Below are 21654 nucleotides of genomic sequence, written 5' to 3'. Positions count from 1 at the left end.
ATTTGAGAATTGGATGCGTTATTACATCAACAAGGAAACGTATTCAGTAAGTACCACAGCTGACTTTGCAGTTCCCAACAAGAAAAGGACCAAAAGAAACTTCTTAATTGAGGTTTGGCTCCATGGGAACTCACTTAAGTGATTCTCTCACTTTTAACCGCAACAATCCTTCCATCTTTTAACTATAACCATGACTCCTTCATGGCCACGAGAGCTTGGGTGAGTCTGGACAACTGAATCCATATTTTCCCCTTATAACCCCCATTCTTTCTCTCCAGAACAGCCCCAAAAGAACCGGCCTCAGGTCTGTCCTTTCCAGGACAATCTTCTATTACTCTCATCATCAGAGTAACAGCTGGAAGGGTTCTTGGAATAATTCTTTATTTATAGATGAGGAAAATTGAGACCCATACACAGGAATTTGCCCGGTGTCACACTGGCAGTTCTGGAGCCAGGATTAAAGGCTCAGATGCCTGATTCCCAGGCCAGAGCTCTTTCTCCCATGGATAAGTCACCTCCCTCACTGGAAGGCTGGATGACAAAACCTCAATAGAGGATTACGGTATCTGAACAATTTGGGGTTGAATATGTTGCCATGCTGGGGAGAAGCAGTCTGGTCTCTGGGCCTAGAGTCACGGTCAAATTCTTTCCTGCTCTTCCACTGGCAAACTCACCTTATTCTGCCAGAGGTCTCAGAACAGTTACCACGCCGACCCTTAACTATACCTAAGGCTGCCTGGGCCTAACCGGAGAGAGAGATGTAGCTCTTCAGGGGGCACCAGACCTGAAATACCTTTAGTTAGAATGTTTGGGCTCCTGGCTTTCTTAGAGCAGTCTTTCCTTTATATTGCACCACAAATTCTGGGATCGGTTAAGATGTTTCCATCAACAATTCTTAAATTCCCTCTACTGGGAAGTGGTGATTACAGATCGGCTTGGCCTGAACTGGCATTTTAAAGCAACAATCCATAACTTAGTTTCATTTGTTGCTTTTTATCTCTAGCTGAGGGATTTACTTCTTTGATTCTGTATCTCTGAACTGTAAAAAAAAAAAAAAAAGTTGCTTTAAAGGAAGATATTTATAATTAAGCAGCAGGGGTAGAAGTAGCAGGTCAGTGACCCTAGTGAGGGTCACGGATGAGCAGGCTCAAAGGTTTCAGTTTTTCAAAGGGTTGTGAACTTTCAACTATGCCTGTCCTCGTAACCCATTAGTGCAGGTCTCTCCTCTACAGTCCTGGGCTGTATCTGAAGCAAATCTGGAATGAAATGCTGCCCTATTAGGCCACTCATGCTCTTTGAAGGGTAGATGGCTCAGAGGTCAATTTCTGTTCAAAACAAGCGCCTCCAAATCCTTATCTAGAACACAGTAGTACCAACCAACCATCTTCCCTCCATCCATCACTAACAGGAAGACTCTCCATGGAGGTGTCTTTTGCCTACTATTGCCAAGTGTAGCCAATTCTTAACCCCAAAGAATCTATAGGTACATCTGAAGGTAAGTTACCTCAGCCAAATACATGAGTTCAAAATACCTGAGTCAACTTCATCCTGTGAAACTATGCCAGGTAAAGACTGCAAAAAACTAAGTTTCACACAAGACAAGACAACCCAAGCTCTTCTCGGGGCGGGGGGCGGTGCGTGATTTGTCTGATAATAAATAGGCCTGCCTAAAGTGGGGGGAAGGGTGGAGGAGGTACAGAGGCCAATTCAGAGTCTGGCTCTAAACGGTGCTGAGAGAGAGTCTGCCGCTCAACTCATCAACCTGGCCAAGATCACCCAAGACAGGACCAGCAAGCATCCTATCTGGGTTATTCCTAAACAGTTAGGGGCAATTTTATAATCTGCCGAGTCTCCATGTTAAACTCTCACTGGACATAATCAGAACATTGTTTAGAATTAAGGAAAGAATCAAACCTGAAAGAAAAAAAAAAAGGAGTTGAGGGCAAGTCAAAATCCAGGGTATCTGTGGCTTCAGGCACTGAAAAAAAGGGAGAGACACTGGGTGGCTTTTTCAAAATGATGTGAACATTTTCAGATGGAGAATGGTTTCAGTAGTCTGAATTCAGGATGAGGTGAATGGTCTCCGCAAGTCCCCATCCCTGGAACCGATATGCTGGCTAATCTCCGGATCTGATGTGGTAAATCTCCCTGGGAAAAGATGACAAAATTCTTTTCCAGGACAAGATCTCCAGTGCAGCCAGGGACCTGGGCAAAAGAAAATGGTGTCTCTGTTTGGGAATTCGCCTGGCTTACAAACACAGCGAGTTAACCTTGGAAGCTGTCTAGATCATCCCCATGATCCTAAAGAGTGCTCTGAGCAGCTGTAAAGGGCAACAAGGAAGAATGAAAATCCATTAGGGAAACAAACATGGTGATGAATAACAGATTCAGGTATCAAGCCACCGGTGGATGAAATGGGAGGAAGAGAGTCTCAGAGACGCTCCAAAATGAGGACCTAAAATTTACACCTGCTGGACGTTCTAAAATGCCAAAGGCACTACACACTCTGTCCAAAAGGACAGCAAAAACTGACAGTTCCCCATGTCCAGGTGTCAGTCTAAGCCTTATTCTCCGCCCACAACTCAAAAGTGGCCAACAGTGCAGCCACGGCATGGACTGGGGCTCCCCCCGCCCCCAGCACACTCTGCTTCACACTGGTTATTTGTGTACGTGTCCCATCTTTTCAGTCCTTTGAGAGAAGTGACCTCGTCTTCTGCTCTCTGTATCCCCCCACGATACCTGGCAGGAGGCTTTGTGTTGCGGATGCTCCGTAGACATGAGACATGAAGAACAGATGCACTGCTCTGTCCCAGAGAAAACAGAAGGAAGGTCCTGGGAAAGCCCTGTTCCTGGGATGCGGGATTTCCACAGCCTGGAATCAGGTCAGAGTGGCCCTGCAAGCCAGTGTGAGCTTCCCAGGGGCCGGGACTCCGCCTGCCTGTCCCGTGACTCCCTATGGCTTCTGGGACAATTCCACACGGAGAATGGTGTTTCATTTATGTCTGTCTACTAGTCACTGGTCCAGAGGTATTCTCAGGAGCCAGTGTCAGGTCTCATGGCAATGTAAGAATCCAGCAACTCCCCAAAGCTAGGGGGATTTAAGGGTTATTGTCAGTTGGCTACATGCCTTTCTCATGTTTTTTGTTTCCCCGCCACCTAGTATAAAAAGTACTAAAGATATTTGCTAAATAAATAAATGGTGACATGCAGAATCGTTAATGCTTCTAGCAGCTTATTTGGGTACCAGAGGAATGTGGGATACTTGACTGACACTCACAAATTCTGGGGTTGCCCACCCCAGAGAGAAGAGGAATAGAGTCGTAGAGGTTAGGGTGAACAGGAGGCAGGTCATGGTAGGGAAGATCTGTTTCTGAATCACAGCTTTCCTAGGGCTGTTGGAAGTGTGGTAGTGGATGTATCTATCCGAGTTCTTGGAAGGTCCAGAAGATGAGGGGCTTCTAGGATTCCCACGGGTGTCCCACCTGATTCTAAGTGGTCCTGAGGAGTTACAGTGAAATGAAGACTCCAGAGCACTTCCCCTGTGCTGGCCCAGTGTCAGTTTAGTACTCTGGGCCTTATCCCAAGCCCACTCCTTAGCTCCTAGAACTCAAGCTTTCCATCTGTGGGAGGTAGAGTCCCTTCCATCCAAGGTTGCTGAAACCTCTGGCTAGGAGGCTCTCTTGCTGGCAACTCTGGGGCGATACCTCTCTGGTTCACTCGGACGGCAGACAGTGACCCCCTCACTTCATTTAGGGATCTTCCCGAAGGCTTGCTTTTTGAAATGGGGAATGTAGATAGGAGCATAGTGACAGCTCTTGGAAGGAGTCATTAAACCATGGAAGTTGCAGATGCTGTGTTGGGAAAGGAGTGCATTAACAGAGCAGAACGCCAGGTGCCTGTTACTTCCCTGCTGCTCTATGCTAGATCCCGGAGGCACTCTACACGTAGTTCACCATATAGCCAATGAAACCCATATTCTAAATGTATCAACCCAGCCGCCAAGCACGCCACTTTCTTGGCGCTTCTCAGCCCTCAGAAGGAAGTGAAGTTTCCATGGGCCCTGCTCCTGAAATTCCCATTCACTCCCATTCAAATGCTGATTTGGCTGAAAGAAAAAAAGCTGTAGTGATTAGACAGAATAAGAAACACTCATCAGGGTTAGAAAACCCAATAAGGAACAAGTCGTGGTGGGGTGAGAAATAGTGTCAGGTGACGCAGCTTCCACCCTGAAAAAGAACATGGCAGGCGAAGGCCGCTGAGCTGTGGAGATGCTCTCAAAACCTGGAGGAAAAAGGATTTCTTAAGAGTTTGATCACCTCTGTGGAAATGCGACGTGTGGGAGGAGGGGGGGCTTTGTTTCGGGGTGACTCCTCCTCGCCCTGACAGTCTGACTTGTTCAGATGAGTCTAGTATGAAGACTTGAGGTGGATGGGAGTGTCCCCGGGGACGGTCGGCAAGAGAGTCTACTTAGATCCCACCACCACCTCCGTCCCAGCAGCACCCACCTCGTCCTCTAAGCCCTCTCCTGGCGGCAGGAGGAGGACACCACACTGGCTTGGGGACACAATCCTCCTGTTCCCAGCCTAATAACAAGGCTCTGACACCAATGATTCTGCCCAGTCCTAACCTCTGAAACTTCTAGGCCAAACCGCCAGAGTAAAGAGCTGCTGAGTTAGTCCCTGGAGCAAAGGCAGGACTTCAGAGTCCCTTTCCAAAGTTACGGTCTGAGTGCTCCAAAAGGAGCTGTAGTGCTCTATCTACATCTTGTCCTACACCCTGGGCCCCAGGCAACTCCAGCCATTAGAGGAAGGACAGTCCCTGTTTTTGCTTTCCTGTTGGCATGGGTGGGAAGTAGAAAGCAGGACACGTACAGCCACGATGAGGAAGTCCAGCCAGCACCAGGCATTGGTGAAGAACTTGACGAAGCCATAGGCTATCCACTTGAGCAACATCTCCAGGATGAAGATATAGGTGAAGACTTTGTCAGCGTACTCCAGGATGGTACGAATGGTCTTTCTCTGCTCAATGTAGATGTCCTCGAAGGCCTGGAAGAGAGGCAGCAGCTGCCTATAGTGCCTAGAGGGAAACAAGCAACACGGAGCTACTGCCCCCTCCGCAGCCCTCCCACCTGCGGTGGCCCGTCACCAGCTCCCTGTCTCTTTCTCTCTATCCCCTGCTACACACGGCTTTTCTCTTTAAAAAAGCGTTCTTGAGATGGAAGTCACATACCTCACAATTCAGCTATTTAACGTGTACAGTGCAATAGCTCTTAATACAATTCAGAGTCGTACATCCGTCACCACAATTGGAGAATATTTTCATTACCCCCCAAAGAACCCCCACACCTCTAGCTGTCACCCTCTAGTCTCCCAATCTCCCCCTAGCCCTGGCAACCACTCATCTATCTTCTATCTCCACAGGTCTAATCCTTCTGGACATTTCGTATAAATGGAATCGTATAATATGCGGTCCTTGGCGACCGGCTTCTTTAATTAAAATAATGTTTTCAAAGTTCATCCATGTGGCAGCACCCCTCAGCACTGCATTTTTCTTTTTATCGATGAATAATGTTCTAGTTACGGCTATACCAACATTCTGTTTATCCTTCATCAGTTGATGGACATATGTGTTGTTTTTACTTTTTGGCTATTGTGAATAATGCTGCTATGAACATCTGTGTACAAGTTTTCATGTGGACATGTTTTTATTCCCCTTGGGTATATACCTAGGAGTGGAATGGCTGGGTCATTGGTAACTCAAGTTTAATTTTTTTGAGGAATTGCCGAACTGCTTTCCAAAGAGGCCGGACCAGTCTACATTCCCACCAGCAGTAGACGAGGGGTCCAATTTCCCCACATCCTTGTTAACACTTTATATAATTTATAGGACAAACATTTTTCTCCCTTCAGCCCCTGACACCACAGACACAGGTGGAGAGTTACAGGACTGGAAGACACCGGGTGAGGAGAATCTCAACACTCCTTTCTTTCTCTGGAATTCCCAAACGAGGGGATGAGCCTCTGTCATGTGAAGGTCTGAGCACTCGTGCGTGCAGCGGGGTGGACTGCAGAAGCTCTGTGCTGGGGGGAGGGAATCCTTGAAGCGTGGAAAAAAAAGAAACCTGGAGGTGGACAAAGGGTCCTGTGCCCGGCGGTGGAGGAGCCTGCTCTGAACAGTCCCAGAAGGAAGGACAGAGCCAGGCGCCCGCAGACTCTCCTTCCCAAATGGAGGCACATGGACATCCAGGTTCACTGCTGGGCAGTGGGGACAGAAATCATGGGTCCACAGTCCTCAGGGTCTGGTACAAATCAATCCCCTCCGCTCAGTGGAAAAGCTATAGCTTCCACGTCACGTTTCCCCTTAGCTCCACCTGTAGAGACCCATTCTAGAACCCAACATGTGTGAGCTGTCTGCAACTGTTCATCCTGTCACTGGGGGCGCTGATCCCCCTCTGAGATCTCCTCACAACCACATTCTAGTCTTTTCCTGGACATTTTAGCTGTGGCTTCACTTGACTTGAGTCTCATGCTACTACTGCACAGGGTCTTCACGTCCTGAGCCCAGTCTCCCCCGTTTTATTCACCTTTGATAAATAAAGACTGTCACAGGTAGCAGTGAAGAAGGTTCAATACATGCGTTTCACTGCTGCCTCTACTCTTTTGCGTAGAGACGGGGGAAGAGAAGAATCTAAGGGTGAGGCATGCCCTCTCTTATTTTGGGTTTTCATTTACTAGATTTGAAGAATAAGGATGACAACAGTAATAAAAGACCTTCCTCAATCCCTGGCCTGAGTCTGATCCTTTCTCAAGGGCAGGGCCTGCGCCGTCCTCTTGGGGCCTCCACAGGCCTCAGGAGGTGCTGAGTGGATGCCTGTTGGTGCAATAAGCGGCCCGGGGGCAGGCAGGATGGTCTGGCTCCCCTTCACTAGGGATGGAGGCTTTTTTGTCTCCTGCTCTAGTCCTGAGGCTTTCCTGCATTGCTCACCACCCCCCACAACTCCCCACTGTTCACCGTCATCTTCACGCTCGGGCTCTTCTTCACCACATGTCACTTCCTGTCTCGGCTTCTCCTGTTCTCCTACCTCACAAGCCAGAGAAACTTCTCGAGTCACTGGGGGTTCTTTAACACTACATTTGGGGCTTCTCACTTGTTATTTTTTGCTTCCAGATTAGGCTCTAATTCCACACCTACATGAATGTGCCCACCTTCTTTAAGAGCATTTCAAAATCCAGCATTATTTACTTTTCCCTTAATTAAAAGAAGGAAAATGTGTTGTGTCTCTAGTTCCTGCTGTCTTCGAATCTACTCAACCAGGAAGCAGCTCCCTCAGAGCAGACCCTGTGCAGATCTCCTCAGTTATAATCCTGCTAAAAAATGAAAGTAAACACCAAGATAATTAGTCCCAGTAGGGGAGGAACCTGTGTGTTCAGTGCCCTGTGTGCCTCACTGACTAATGAGAAGCAGGTACAACCACGCGAATATAAATGACCTTTGTATCAGAGATCTGACTCCTAATATCTGCTAAGGCCACGGGCTCTCCAAGTCCAGCAGCGTATGACGGGAGAGGGGGTGGAGGGGTACCACCTCCCTCCTATCTTGGGCAACTGAAAAGTCAAGAACTAGTGATTCAGGGTATTAGGCGAGAAAGGGAAGCTCATCTTAGGAAGTTGTTTTGAATGGCGCAAACTAAGCAGTGAAGATACTTGGTAACCTGTATTCTCTGCCTGATGAAAAGGGGCTCCTAGGCTTCAGAGGGGTCGTGCTGGGTCTAAAGATGAAGATTTGGACAAGTCTGAATTCGAATCCCAAAGGCTCAAAACACCAGCTCGAAGCACGTCCGTAGATCATTATTCTTGGGCCTACAGTCAAGCTGTGTTCTCAGAGAAACTGGGCTTGGGCCCATCCAGCCCTTCCTGCTCTACCCCTTCCCCAGCCAATCCCCCATGGTTCTTTCCCCCGGACCTCACCAGGGCGCCACTGCTGAGCAGAATCATGAAGATGATGAAGGTCTCAAACCAATTGTGCTCCACAATGAGGAAGCAGGTTTTCCGCAGGATCCACCAAGACTTGCCCAGCCCTTCCTCAATGTTGACCTGGCAGCACTTGAACCTCTGGACACAACCTGGCACCAGCGGGAGAGGCAGGTCAGACTGTGGGACGTGCCCCGCCCAGATGTGCCCTCTCCTCCTTCTCCCAGGCCCCACCAGGTGCTGCCCCACCACACAGCCAGGAGTTCAGTGGCTGAATCAGAAGGTCTGACTCAGAAGTGGAGAGGGTGGCAGGGCTGAGGCTATGCTGCCAGGCTACCAGGGCAAGGCCCTCTGGCGCTGGGAAGATGTCCTATAAAGAAGCAGTGAGAGGGAGGAGAAAAGGGCAGTCAGGAGGCGGGCACGGCCATGACAGGAGAGGCCTTTCTAATGGAAGTTTGGGGCTGACGTCAAGAAAAAAGGACAAAGAAAAGCCTGAGAGTAAAAACTTGTGATAGCTAAGACTCAAACAGGCAAAACAGTATCAACCTCCCTCCAAATGATGAGGCGGGGTGAAGACAGCCGTAGAGCCCCCTCCCCAGCCAACCACTGACCCTGGCAGAGATGTGTCTGCGAGCAGGGCAAGTGCTACAGGCCATCCCCTCTCCTGGCCCCCTTTCACCTTCTGTGAAACAGGCATCTGGATCCAAGTATTCCTCAGGCTGTTCCACAGGGACTTCTTCTACTTCTGGTTTGATATCAATGGTGCTGCCTTCAGAGGAGCTAGTGTCATCCAGTTTCTAGATACACAAGGAAAAGGGAGAGAAGCAACACTGCAGCAACACATCCACTCTACACTGACGACGCTACCTTGGTACAGATGATGTACCGGATACAATTCTTGTTGCAAACCCATGATCGTCCAGTTCATCACAGGCAAACGACTACCACAGCGCCCTCAAGACTTCTGTCAGGATGGGGTACAACGTTAAAGCCCACTCACAGGTGACAGTGATCTACCCTAAGCAGAAGGTGGGCTATAGACTGGTCTCAGTGATACAGCTCAGACAGATTAATGGCAGGGAAGTACTTGACGGTTTTCTCCAGCCTCTGGACCCAGATGATCCAGAAGCCATGGAGACAGATCTGGGAACATCTCAGGAATCTAGCTCATCTAGAATAACGATGGGGGGTGGGTAGGGTTGGTTCTCAAAGTTGAGAGTCGGCTCTTCCAGAATCTCTCTGCCAGACCCAGAGCTGAACCGAAGCCTTGGGGCTGACAGAGCCGTTTGTTCTCACATAGGAGCAAGACTGGTTTCTAGGCTAGGACCTTACATCTTTGCTGCCTTCAGGGTCCGACTCGCTGCTAACGTCCTCGGTGTTGAGGTTCTCAAAGTCAGACTCGCCTACCGCGATGGGCACTCTCACGGTCAGGTTGGGGTTGTTGATGAAGGACATGTGGTCCTCATCAATGATGTACTTCTCCACGCTGCTGCCAATGCCGCTGGTTGTGCCGTTGCCATTCTTCTGGAAGTCACCGTTCCGGTGGATGTCGGCGCCAGTGTGGTTGGCGATACAGTTGGCCTTCTTTTCGTACAGCTCGTCCAGAGGTTTCACCTCGTCGGCCTCGCGCTGCTTGAAGTGGGCCTGCATGAAGGCGCGCACTTTCAGTTTGGTCCAGGCCACGCCCTTCTTGATCCGGATAACTGAGATCTGTAGGTTGTTCATTTCCCCATCATCATCTGTGGCTGCCAAGTTGTCAGCACTGAAGGAGCTCAGGAGCAAGGCCAGAAACAGGTTCAGCACCTGGACCAGGAGCATTAGGAAAAAGGAGAGGGAATGCAGAACGGTATTGGGTAAAGGCATCCACTAAACTAGGGTTGCAAACTGGGAGCCCACAGACTTCTGTGAAAGACTCAGGAGTTTCTATTGTGTTTCACTTGACCCACGTAGTGTTTTAAATGTCACTAGGTGGGCATTTGGTTTGGTTTTGGTTGTAATACAAGGAGTTTAGTACCCCTTTTCTTGGTTCTTTTGTAGTGTTATATACATATATATGTACTTCAAAACATACTGCTTTTCTTATAATCCAAGAAAGCAAAGGCTGTATCCACTTTGGGAGAAAATTTCCCAAAAATAATAACAAAAAGGTGGCCATGGATTATTGGGGAGGATCAAAGAATGCATAGATGCCACGTGTTCATGAGCAGCAGATGTCCTGGAGGACCCAGGTTAGAAAAAAAGTAGGCTTGGAGAACCAGACTCTCATACCACAGATCTAGAAGGTGGAACGGTAATATATTTGATGTCACCCTATTTTAAGAATTAATTTTCTTTGTTTTCCTAACATTTATCAAAATTAAGTAGCTCTAGCAAGACAGTGATGGTGACTTTTGTGTTCTATCATATATCGAAGTGTCAAGCCATCAGAAACAAGCTTTATTTATGTTGTCTTTTCCCCTCTTTCACCACATTGGGCATTAAATTAATTATTTTTATTAAGACTTACTTTTGAAAAGTGGGAGAGATGTTCACTTCTTGATTTACACTTGGCCCTTACTTTGTCACACTTCTGAAGAAGAGTAAGGCATAGTTTTTCGGTGGAGATAATCATATGTGCAGAGTGGGAGAAATGGAAACAATATGTGAACTATATGTATCATGATTACTGCGGCCTTTTGCAGAATTACAAAGGGATATGGTCGGTAAAGTGTGGGTCAGTTGCAGAAGGCTCTGAAGGCCAGGCTGAAAGATCTGAATTTTATTTAACTGGATTCACTACTGGTCCTTGAGCAAAGGAGTCACAGGTGATGACAGAGATTTGAGAAAGTCATTCCTACTAGCTACGTACAAGGGACGGGGGTGGGGGGTGTGAGGGGGAACTAGGAATTAGGAGGTTGTTGCTTGCATGAATTGATGAGGGTCTGGATTAGGCTATAGTAACCTCAAACCTTAGCATGCAGAAGAATCTCCTGGGGTGGGATGCTTGTTAAAAACAAGCATTTCCTTGGCCTCACCTGAAAGATTCTGATTCAGTAGATCTGATGTAAGGCCTGGGACTCCGCCTCTTTTAATGAGTGAGACTCAGGTGATTGTGATGAAGGTGGTCTTCCTCACACTTTTAGAAATAACAGATGGGTTGTAGAAATGGAAAGGAAGGGGCAGATCTCAGAAATACTATGAAGAAAGATGTAGGTATAGAAATGCTAAGAAGAAAGACATATGAAAGACATCAGATATTTACTAGGAGTGGAGAGAAAAATCAGAAAGACTTATAGGTTACTAGAGACTACATGGGCAGAAGAACTGAGCCAAGGGGAACTGGGAAAGGTGTCATCAGAGGCAGAAATAATAGTGGGTTCTGTCATGTGCTCAGGTATCTATAGCCAGTCATGGGGCGATGCCCCTGAGACAACTGAGAACAGGAGGCTAGAGAAACGGTAGGAGGTCAGGGCTGGTAATGTCTGATCCCACTACAGACCAGTAGGCAGCAGTTGTATTCACTGAAGGAGTGGAAAGACCAGAGGAATCAGGACTGAGGGGAAGTTGGCTGGGCATGGAGAATGCAAGCGATTAAGGAACATTACAGTGTCTATTTTTATAGGTCCAATGAAAGAACAGGGGGAGCATGGCTAGTTCAGAGGCTGGTGAGTAGGAACCCTCTACTGGCATATGCTTCTCTGTGGCAGAAAAAGGAAGACCCCTACTGTGGATGCGCTCATAAGGGGTCACCTGAGTATGCCTTCTTCCAGCCCTCCTTGCTCTACACCTGCAAGCGGGCTTTGGCCTGACCTGAAAGATGAGTGCTTCTCAAACTTTAGCATGCATGGGAATCACCTGGGGATCTTGTTAAAAATGCAGATGCTAATTCAGTAGTTCTGGGGAGGGGTCTGAGATTCTGCGTCTCTAGGACACTCTCAAACGATCTCATTGTTGCTGGTCCTCAGATGACACTTTGAGAAACAAGGTGTGACGTCTCTGTTGGGGAATGTTCTATATACAGAGGCAGAAGACAGCAGGCAGACAGATCAGGGTGAAGCAAGAAATTGATCTGCAACTTATACAAATTAGATAAAACCCTGGGATGGTTCAGATCCATGGTTCTCAATGGAGGGCGATTTTGACCCCTGAGGACAGCTGGCAACGTCTGAAGACATGTTTGGTTTTCACAACTTGGGACGGGAGTCACTACTGGACAGTAAAGAGTAGAGGCCAGGATACTGTAAACACCCTACAACATGCAGGAAAGTTCCACAACAAGTAATGATCTAGCCCAAAAGATCAATATTGTCAAGGTCGGGAAATTCTTTTTTTTTTTTGTAGCAGAAAGAGCATAGACTTTGAAGTCAAGGATCTAATATAAGCCCTGACTCTTTATCAGCTGTGTGACTTTGGGAAAATGTCTTAACTTTGCTGAGTTTTGTTTCCACAACTATGAAAGAGGGTTGACAGATTGTGGGGCTCATGACCTAAAACAGCAGTCTCCTTTCCTTCACCTGTACCTTAGGGTTCTTCAGCCAAGAAAGAATAAAGACCAACCCAGACATGGAAGGTAGTAGAAGCACTAAGCAGACTGGGCTTCTGGGTCAAGGGTAAGACGTTCAGAGCGAAGAACAAAGAGATCTACACGTTAGTACTAACCACCAAGTTGCCGATAACCATGACCATCATGAAGACGATGAGGCACATGGCCTGGCCGGCCACCTCCATGCAGTCCCACATGGTCTCGATCCACTCCCCGCACAACACTCGGAAGACGATGAGGAAAGAATGAAAAAAGTCATGCATGTGCCAGCGAGGGAGTTCACAGTCCTGGTTGATCTTGCAGACACACTCTTTGTAGCTCTTTCCAAAGAGTTGCATTCCCACCACGGCAAAGATGAAGACGATAATGGCCAGCACCAGGGTCAGGTTGCCCAGGGCACCCACTGAATTTCCAATAATCTTGATCAGCATGTTCAGGGTGGGCCAGGATTTGGCCAGTTTGAAGACTCGGAGCTATGGGGGAAAAAAACCCCAAACAAAACCCAAGTGAAACTCAATTCATTTATTCTTACCACATGGCTACAATATAAACATGAAATTACTAAGATCATCTTAACATTTATCGAGCACCCTTGGGAAATCCCCAGGACTTTCTAACCGTATCTTAGAGGAAAATGAGAGAAACTGAGGCAAAGATGAAGGAAAACAGATTAACTGCACAGGAAGTGAAAGGTTTAGAACTAAGAACCAAGAATACTGCCTCTAGTCCCCTGAATTAGTCTCTGGGTCAATCTACCTTTTAAAAATCCATATACCTGAAATAATCCTTTTCCCACTGATTTTCCTCTGACTTCTCAAGGGTCATATCAAGGAAAATGTGATTTGTAGTGAACCAAAAGGTCAGTTGGGTAAGGACGGTGAAAATAAATCATCTGTCTCTTCAAAAAAGCAAGCATTTAAAAATTCTACATACCTCTCTTTTTGCTTGCCAATAAATAATCAATAGCTGATACGAAACTTCGTGACATGCTTGGAATAACTTGGAGGAAAACCACAACCTCCAAGTAGGGGAAGTTCCAATATGTCAAATAGCTTATGAAAAGGGACTATACTGATATTAATTCAGAGGACAGAACTTTTGGTATCTTTCAATCACGAGATTTCTGTATTCTGTAATGAATGATTACAAGGTCTTGGCTAATAGCCTGAGAATTATAATGCATGAAGCCCATGAACAGAGATCGTCATCGTATGTCTTAAGTTAATAACTAACACGTGATGTAATAAGAATTCTGGTAGAAGGCAACAGCACTGATTAGGACTTTTTTCTTCCTATTTAAAACTTGAGTCTTCATACATTGTTAGTGGGACTGTAATTTGATGTAACCCTTGAGGAGGGAAATCTGGCATTACGTGGCAAAACCATCTGCAGATCTATCTCTGAGCAAGCAATTGCACTTTTAGAAGGTTAAACTTATTGTATTTAGGTTAATGGTGTATGGTAAATATTTGTACTATCCTTTGATATAAAAATAAACCTCAATAAATCTAAAAAAAAAAGAAAACTTGAATCGTATCTGAGAGTTCCAAGATTTACCAGATGTGGGTCTGTGCACACTCTGGGTCTCTCATATTTTTTCCCTATTCTGACTGGCTTTTAATTTATCTAGAGTATTAGTGGCAAGGCTTCTATCTCTTAATTCTTCATCTTATCTTCTAGAAAATAAGAAGTATTCTCAAAAAGTCTACTGTGGGCTGGATCCTAACCAAAGACCAGTAAGCAGAGGTTCCAGAAACTTGACAAATATTTGTGACTTGGATTCAATGAGATTTCTGTTTTATAAACAGTTTCACTCTAATCCAATTCTATTTCTTAGATATGCTGAATGTCCTGAAATCTTTTCAGTTGCAAGTGCTTAGGTATCTTCCCAATAAGGAGCTGCTTTGTCTGATGCTTTGTCTGAGTGGGATATCCCCATGATAACTCAGCTGCTCAAGCGACTTCATCAGGACATCACTTATGCCTGTGCATATGGGAAGCTACTTCGAGGATATCATTAACTATTCTTTCAGAGGCATTTTAGTAAGTTGAACACTAACTTCTTCAAATACATTTGAAAAATCTTTCTTAGCTAATGATGGATGTTCAACTACTAATTTCAATATAACTTTAAAAAACATTACTTTATTCTCATATTTTGGAAGGGGTCACCATGACAGAAGAAGAGTGGAGCCACCTTTGAAAAAGAAGAAATTCTTGCCACTTCAGGGAGATGTTCAGATAAAGAAAGAGGCTCACTAGCAAATCCAAACTGGACCTCAGAATAGCCCTTGGGAATCCTTCTTCTTCGTCTTTTAGATTAACCATTATTTTCTGAGGAACTTCATAAAGTTGATTTCTGTTTGTTGACTGATTTTAACAACTACTTTCTATATTAGGTAGTTAGCAGAAAAGTTTTCAATATTTTAGTTGCTAAGCCAATAAACAGCCAATGAAATATAGCTAAAGATTTTAAAAAATCATCAGATTATCTTATGCAAAACTCTTTCTAGTAGCTGCAAGATAGGAAATATAAAAAGAAATTGGAGAAATATGGAATACCAATCGGAAAGATCGCAGCACCGAAAGCCCCTCCACGTCTGCTAGACTCAGTTCCATTAAACTGAGGGAGACAATAAATCCATCAAAAATGTTCCAACCTTCTTGGAAATAATAGTAGGGATCCATGGCTATGAGCTTCAGGAACATTTCCGCTGTGAAAATTCCAGTGAAAACCTAAAGAGGGGAAGGCAGGGGTAAGAAAAAAGAAATAATAAAAAGAAAACGCCTTTATCATTATCTTTGAATATGGCACGTCCAAGAAGCCACAAGCACCAGCCTTGGCTAAATTCTGCACCTGAGGCCGACAATACCCGGATGTCCCTGACCATGCCACATGATGCAGGAAAGTCTTCTTATTTTCCTCTTTTTTTTTTTTTGCGGTACACGGGCCTCTCACTGTTGTGGCCTCTCCTGTTGCGGAGCACAGGCTCCGGACGCGCAGGCTCAGCGGCCATGGCTCGCGGGCCCAGCCGCTCCGCGGCATGTGGGATCCTCCCGGACCGGGGCACGAACCCGCGTCCCCTGCATCGGCAGGCGGACTCTCAACCACTGTGCCACCAGGGAAGCCCTTATTTTCCTCTTGAATGAAGAGGAAATGTTCACATCTTTGTTGCCAGAACTACCCAATTCATATTGTTCAAACGTGCAGTTAAAAAATTATTCTAAGCAATTGAAAATATCACACAGGTGACTCCTAAAGGGTCAGCAGTCGTTTGAATGCGTATGCCACATTTGGGATGTTGGCCAAAAAAAAATCACTCGTGTTATAATTATATTTAAAAAATACAGTATTATTCCTGATTTGACATTATGTGCCTTCTCAAATGTCGACATATACCGCAAGCCTTCTTATTTTAAATGGTAAAAGCAACAGAACATTGCTAAAAGTGTGAAAAATACAGGAGAAACGTTCACAGTCTCACCACCTTGCATACAACTATTATTTTAATGTACTCCTTTTCTTTTTTTTTTCTTCAAATGCATATATATTTTGTCAGAGTTGTAAACCACAGACTACATAATATTTTAGCTTTACACTTATCTTGACTTATCACGACTCATTTCACGTATCACGTATTTTTCATTTAATCATGACTCCATCCATGTTGCAACATGGTCTTCCTAATTCTCACTTTTATTGCTTGTATAATATTGTGTTGGGTAAATATATCCTCAAAGAATTTTCTTATTGTTGGAGACTCTGGTCCTTCCTTTTGATTTTTTCAATACGATAGTCAATAATGTAGTAATTATTTTAGATTTGGAGCTTATTGGGCACGAGAATGACGCCTTCCCTGTGTTACCTGGCTCCCACTTTTCTGCCTCTCAGAGCACCTTGGGTTTCCCAATGCTTTCTGTATCCTTCCCAAGGCCTTAGTAACATAACATGCAGGGAGAGAGTAAAATCCCATGAACCCCAGTTTTGACAAGACCAATACCCTCATTCTAGCCTGAGCATGTAACATACGACTATGACTGAATATTCTATTTTTAGAGGAGAGGACTTTACACGCAGCAGATTTAAAATTCATAGTAAGTTAATACTTGTAACCACTTCGTTACCAACTTTACATATGAAGGAGTTTGAGGAAGACTTCGGAGATATGGTCTGAGGACAGAATTAAAAATAGTGAAAAATACTTAGATTACAGACACTGTTTTGAAACACACTGAGTTAATGTATAGCAATAAACAGAATGACTTGATGAAAACACAACAAAATGGATAAACGGGCTGGAAATTTTGGGGGTCCATATACGTTTCTATGGTTCCCCCACTTTGCTAAATTGAAGATGCAGTATTCTAAAACTGAAAGAAAATATTCCCTGAAGAGATCTGGTTAAGTTAAATCAAAGTTCATAGTGCAAGCTAAGCGTCTACAAATAGAATACCACTCTGCGTGAGGTCAGGAAAGTAGGGGCAGTGAATCAACTCCTGACACACGCTTTACCCTTAGAATCAGCCCATCAAAGGTTTCTCTACATAGAAACATTAACCCACTTAACGCACACTAAGTAGAGACTGACTTTGCTGTCCCATTAGTTCTTGATGAGCATACAGTAAGTGCTCAGTAACAAGCACGGGCTGACTGACCTCGGAATATCTATACTGTGGGAACTCTGGTTCCCGACAGAAGATCAATGACACAGTTATGTGGTGCTGCCTTTCAATGGGATGAAAGGCCTCCAGGTACCTGGTAGAAATGCCTGTGACAGAGGTCGGCACCCATGTTGTTTCAGCACATAGCGTGCTGCCCTTGTTTGGGGTTTGGGTGCAAATAAATTTGTAACTATTGGAAGGAATTAAATGGAGAAGAGTAGATTTAAGGTTATCCATTTGATGCCATTCTTCTTGGCACTGTGATATGCTTCTTGAGGAGAAAAAGGAACTACAAGGACTTCCTCGGTGGTGCAGTGGTTAAGAATCCGCCTGCTAATGCAGGGGACACGGGTTAGAGCCCTGGTCCGGGAAGATCCCACATGCCGCGGAGCAACTAAGCCCGTGTGCCACAACTACTGAGCCTGAGCTCTAGAGGCCGGGAGCCACAACTAGTGAGTCCGCGTGCCGCAACTACTGAAGCCTGTGTGCCTAGAGCCCGTGCTCTGCAACAAAAGCCACCACAATGAGAAGCCCATGCACTGCAACGAAGGGTGGCCCCTGCTCTCCGCCAACTAGAGAAAGCCCACGTGCAGCAACAAAGACCTAACACAGCCAAACATAAATAAATTAATTAATTAATTTTTTAAAAAAAGGGAACTACAAGCAGCACATCAACTGTATATAAATGTCCCTCTTGTGAATGTCATCGAATATTCACCTAAGAATTTATGTTCTAGTGCAGCAGATCTCAAAGTGTAGTCGGGGATCCCTGAGGTCCCTAAGACCTCAATGGTCTTAGGAAGGAAGCAATGAGGATGTGTTGAAAGGATACAGAAGCCACCTTGAAGGGACTCCTACTGGCCAAATCAGGAATGGTTTAAACATCTAAGTACATGATAGTAATGGATTAAAATAAAACCCACTGAATAAGACTGAAAACTTTGAGTCCATACAGATATAAGTAAGTAAAGGAACAAATCAAAAGTTTAATGAAAAACAGGAAATTTAGATAGCTTCAAAGTGTCTTCCTCACAAACACTTATTAATTATAAATGGAAAAAGAGTAACTGTACAGGGGAGAAGCCTGGCAGAACCTCCTTAATCAAGTGATCAAGTGACCACAGGCAGAAATGGGACAAACGCAAATCACGTGCCACCTGGTAGATGTAATGAGAAGATGACAGTCTTGCTGTGCGACAGTCCTGCAAAAGCCCAGGAGAATGTACTTGTTTTTAAAAGCACACTACGGTATTTGGGGGTGACAGGCTGTGTCAGCAACGTACTCTCAAAAAATAGTTTTTTACGCTGTACTTGAAACTTTTCTGTAAGATTAAGATTGTTTAAAAAACCACGTTATAAACTCACTGTTGTGTTCAAATGGTTACCAAAACAAGGCAAGAAAAGAATCATTACGTTTATCTACTAAACAATACAAAAGTCAAGTAGCTTCCCTGGGTTCACTTTCCTCTATAAAACATGGGGGTTGGATCGAATTATCTTTACTCTTCCTCCTATTATGAACATTTTTTTCTTATGGGGAGGATGGAAGAGGCAGGGATTGCCAATTTACAGAATGCTGTTCTCATCTTCCCTCAAAAACATCTATCTGCACGTTTGTGGACAAACACAACTCAATTCACTGTCCCAGCTGTGGGAAAAGCCTCACCGTCCAACCACAAGAGAAGGTCCTAGGGCTTCCCTGGTGGCGCGGTGGTTGGGAGTCCACCTGCCGATGCAGGGGACGCGGGTTCGTGCCCCGGTCCGGGAGGATCCCACATGCCACGGAGCGGCTGGGCCCGTGAGCCATGGCCGCTGAGCCTGCCCGTCCGGAGCCTGTGCTCCGCGGCGGGAGGGGCCACGGCGGTGACAGGCCCGCGTACCGCAAAAAAAAAAAAAAGAGAAGGTCCTAGTCTATTTCACAAGCTAGTCCGCCCATTTTTTGTTGTTGTTGTTCTCTTATTCTCAGGTTCAGTCAAAGGCTGTATCCAAATCTCCAAGCCTTTGAAAATTCTCCTACTGAACTACAGTTACACAGTTTCTAGTACAGAGAGGACTTTTCACTAGTCCAAATACTTCTGTAGAGGTTCTCATTTGTTCCTCCCAACTACTGATTGACATGGTGTCATCCTCATTTTACAGATGTAAAACATTTCCGGACAGAAATCAATGGCTTGTTTAAGGCTAATATGTCCAAAACAGAACTCCTGATTTTAAACTCCACCCCTGTTCCTTGCTCAGTCATCCCCATTTCCCCCTCGGTTACCAAACTTCCCCAATCTAGGCACCATTCCTGATTTCTTTCCCTCAACCCTCATGTCCAATTCACTGGCCAGTCCAAAGTATCCTGAACCATTCACTGTTCTCCATCCCCACTGCTAATCAGACAATATTTTTCCCTTGAAAACTCTGCCCCCGGAGTGCTTTCTCTTTGTAGAACTTGGTTCTGGTTGGCTTAGCTCGGGAAGTCCCTAAATATTAGCTGCTGACCTTCTCCTCTCTCCCTCTTCTTCAGTGATGATTCTGAGCAAAGTCTTCTGAATGCTCACCACTCTAATTTAGGTTTTCTTTTTTTGGGGGGGGGCGCTGTGCTGTGCAGCATGCGGGATCTTAGTTCCCCAACCAGGGATGGAACCCGTGCCCCCTGCTGTGGAAGCAGTGGAAGGGTGGAGTCTTAACCACCTGACTGCCAGGGAAGTCCCCTCTAGATTTTCAAGAAGCGAAAAATAACGTTATTTGCTGGCCTGGTCTGAGGGCAATTCTGCTGGTAGTATGTGAAAAGGCCTCTCAAAATCCCTTGGAAATCAAGGACTGATTCTGTGCAAAGCAAGTAAAAGTAAAGACTTTGAGAAAAACGAAACACTGCAGGAAACACATCACTGCCACTACCATCAACAACAAAGTTGATCAAGTCATATTTCTCGTTACATAACTATTGGCTAATAAAATAAAGCTTATATCGCTATGATATTGTTGATTGGCTCAAAGTGCTGCCTGATGGCCAAGCCCCAGGGTCGGCCAATCACACAGCAAGCTACCTTCAGAGGCCTTTCAGAGACAGTTAACAGGTTTCCTGGATAGTCTACGAGGGTATCCTGTTTCAAGACTCTGGGTATTTCATTGAGCTGCACATTGCAGTAGTGAGTCGGAAGTGTGTCACTAACTCAGACATAAAGATTGGAAAGATTAGAGTATCACCTTGGATGTGTACTAGAGCACATCAGCTGTAAGGACTAACCAGTGTGTGTTTTCCGAATCAGCAGTCAAAATGATATTATAACACTTTAACAGTGTATTAGGACTTAAGGTAGAAACTCTGTGTGTGTGTGTGTGTGTGTGTGAGAAAGAGAGAGAGAGAGAGAGAAATACCAGGCAGAGATCATGCACAAATTAAATGGTAACAACTAGATCTGACATGCCTATAGTGCAACTCCTAAGGAATAATGCAGCCAGATGACCTAGAGGATTCTTTCCAACTAACTCCTTACAGTCGATCAAAATTCAATCAACTCCTGATTTTTGTACTAAAGAAGTAAAACAGGAAATCCCCAAATTACAACTACTTGACTTCACGATACACGACATAATCTATTTTTTAAAAACTGCATACTTATCTTCTAAATAATATAAATGAATCACTTAAACCAACGTTAAAATAAATTTGGCACAGATCAACTAATGGTAGAAACTGAATGACACTCAGAAGTTGGACAGGAGGGGAAACCAGCCTAGAATTTAAAATTTCCCATGGACAGTCCCCATATGGATAATTAAGATATGACGGTGTGGGCAAGTTTATCATTAGATTTAACGCCCTGAAAGAGCTCCCCTATTTTGTGGTGGTTGTTACTGAAGGTGAAAAAGGGGAAGCGGTTTGCTGGAGTAATGCAGGAATTAATGTGAGAAACAGAATGAGGAAGAAATCCACAAGTCTTTGGCTCAGGTTGCGGAAACCAACCCACTGTACCATGCCTCCCATTCTGCAACCAACAGCTCCTAAATGACGTCTTCAAAGTTCTGCAGCAAGAGGAAACAGCTAAGGGATCACAACAGTGAGCGGAAGCGGCGGGGCTGCGGCATATGTGGAAGCATTTGTCTTCCAATTAACTATTACTTTCTTTTCAACTAAACTCCAGCTTTCAGTCTCAGAAAAAAAATTCCTACAGGCAAAACCCGTTCAGATGGTCAAATCAGGAGGCCGTGCTCCATCTTACCAGATTTCCTACAGTCAAGACATGTTCGAACTGTGGCGTCATAGGGTGGTGCTCCATTGCCATAAACAGTGTGTTCAGGACGATGCAGATGGTGATGGCCAAGTCCACAAAAGGGTCCATGACGATCAAGTTCACAATCTCTTTCAGCTTTATCCAGTAGGGGTGACACTCCCAGATGAGGAAAGTGTTGGCAAATTTATACCAGCACGGCGGGCACTTTCTCTGAGACTCTTCCAGCTCTGTAGTGAGTAGAGAACAAAGGTAGCCCCTCAGTCTTGGGAAGAAAACA

General features: G+C 45.3%; 1 protein-coding gene across 5 annotated transcripts in view; it reads right to left on the bottom strand.

Moving 5' to 3' along the window:
- SCN8A (sodium voltage-gated channel alpha subunit 8) overlaps positions 1-21654 on the bottom strand; it is a 177551-nt gene that overhangs the window by 23698 nt on the left and 132199 nt on the right. For all 5 annotated transcript variants that reach the window (XM_049694090.1, XM_049694089.1, XM_049694093.1 and 2 more), the window contains exons 14-20: positions 21366-21604; positions 15055-15228; positions 12609-12965; positions 9303-9773; positions 8650-8767; positions 7968-8122; positions 4872-5045 (exon numbers count right to left, since the gene is read on the bottom strand). In XM_049694090.1, coding sequence (XP_049550047.1) covers positions 4872-5045; positions 7968-8122; positions 8650-8767; positions 9303-9773; positions 12609-12965; positions 15055-15228; positions 21366-21604 — 1688 coding nt within the window. The remainder of the gene's footprint in view (positions 1-4871; positions 5046-7967; positions 8123-8649; positions 8768-9302; positions 9774-12608; positions 12966-15054; positions 15229-21365; positions 21605-21654) is intronic.

This window comes from Orcinus orca, chromosome 11, assembly GCF_937001465.1.
Source record: "Orcinus orca chromosome 11, mOrcOrc1.1, whole genome shotgun sequence".
NCBI classification, from domain to species: domain Eukaryota; kingdom Metazoa; phylum Chordata; class Mammalia; order Artiodactyla; family Delphinidae; genus Orcinus; species Orcinus orca.
The sequence above is the reverse complement of the archived record's forward strand: the minus strand, read 5'-3'. Positions and strand labels throughout refer to the sequence as shown.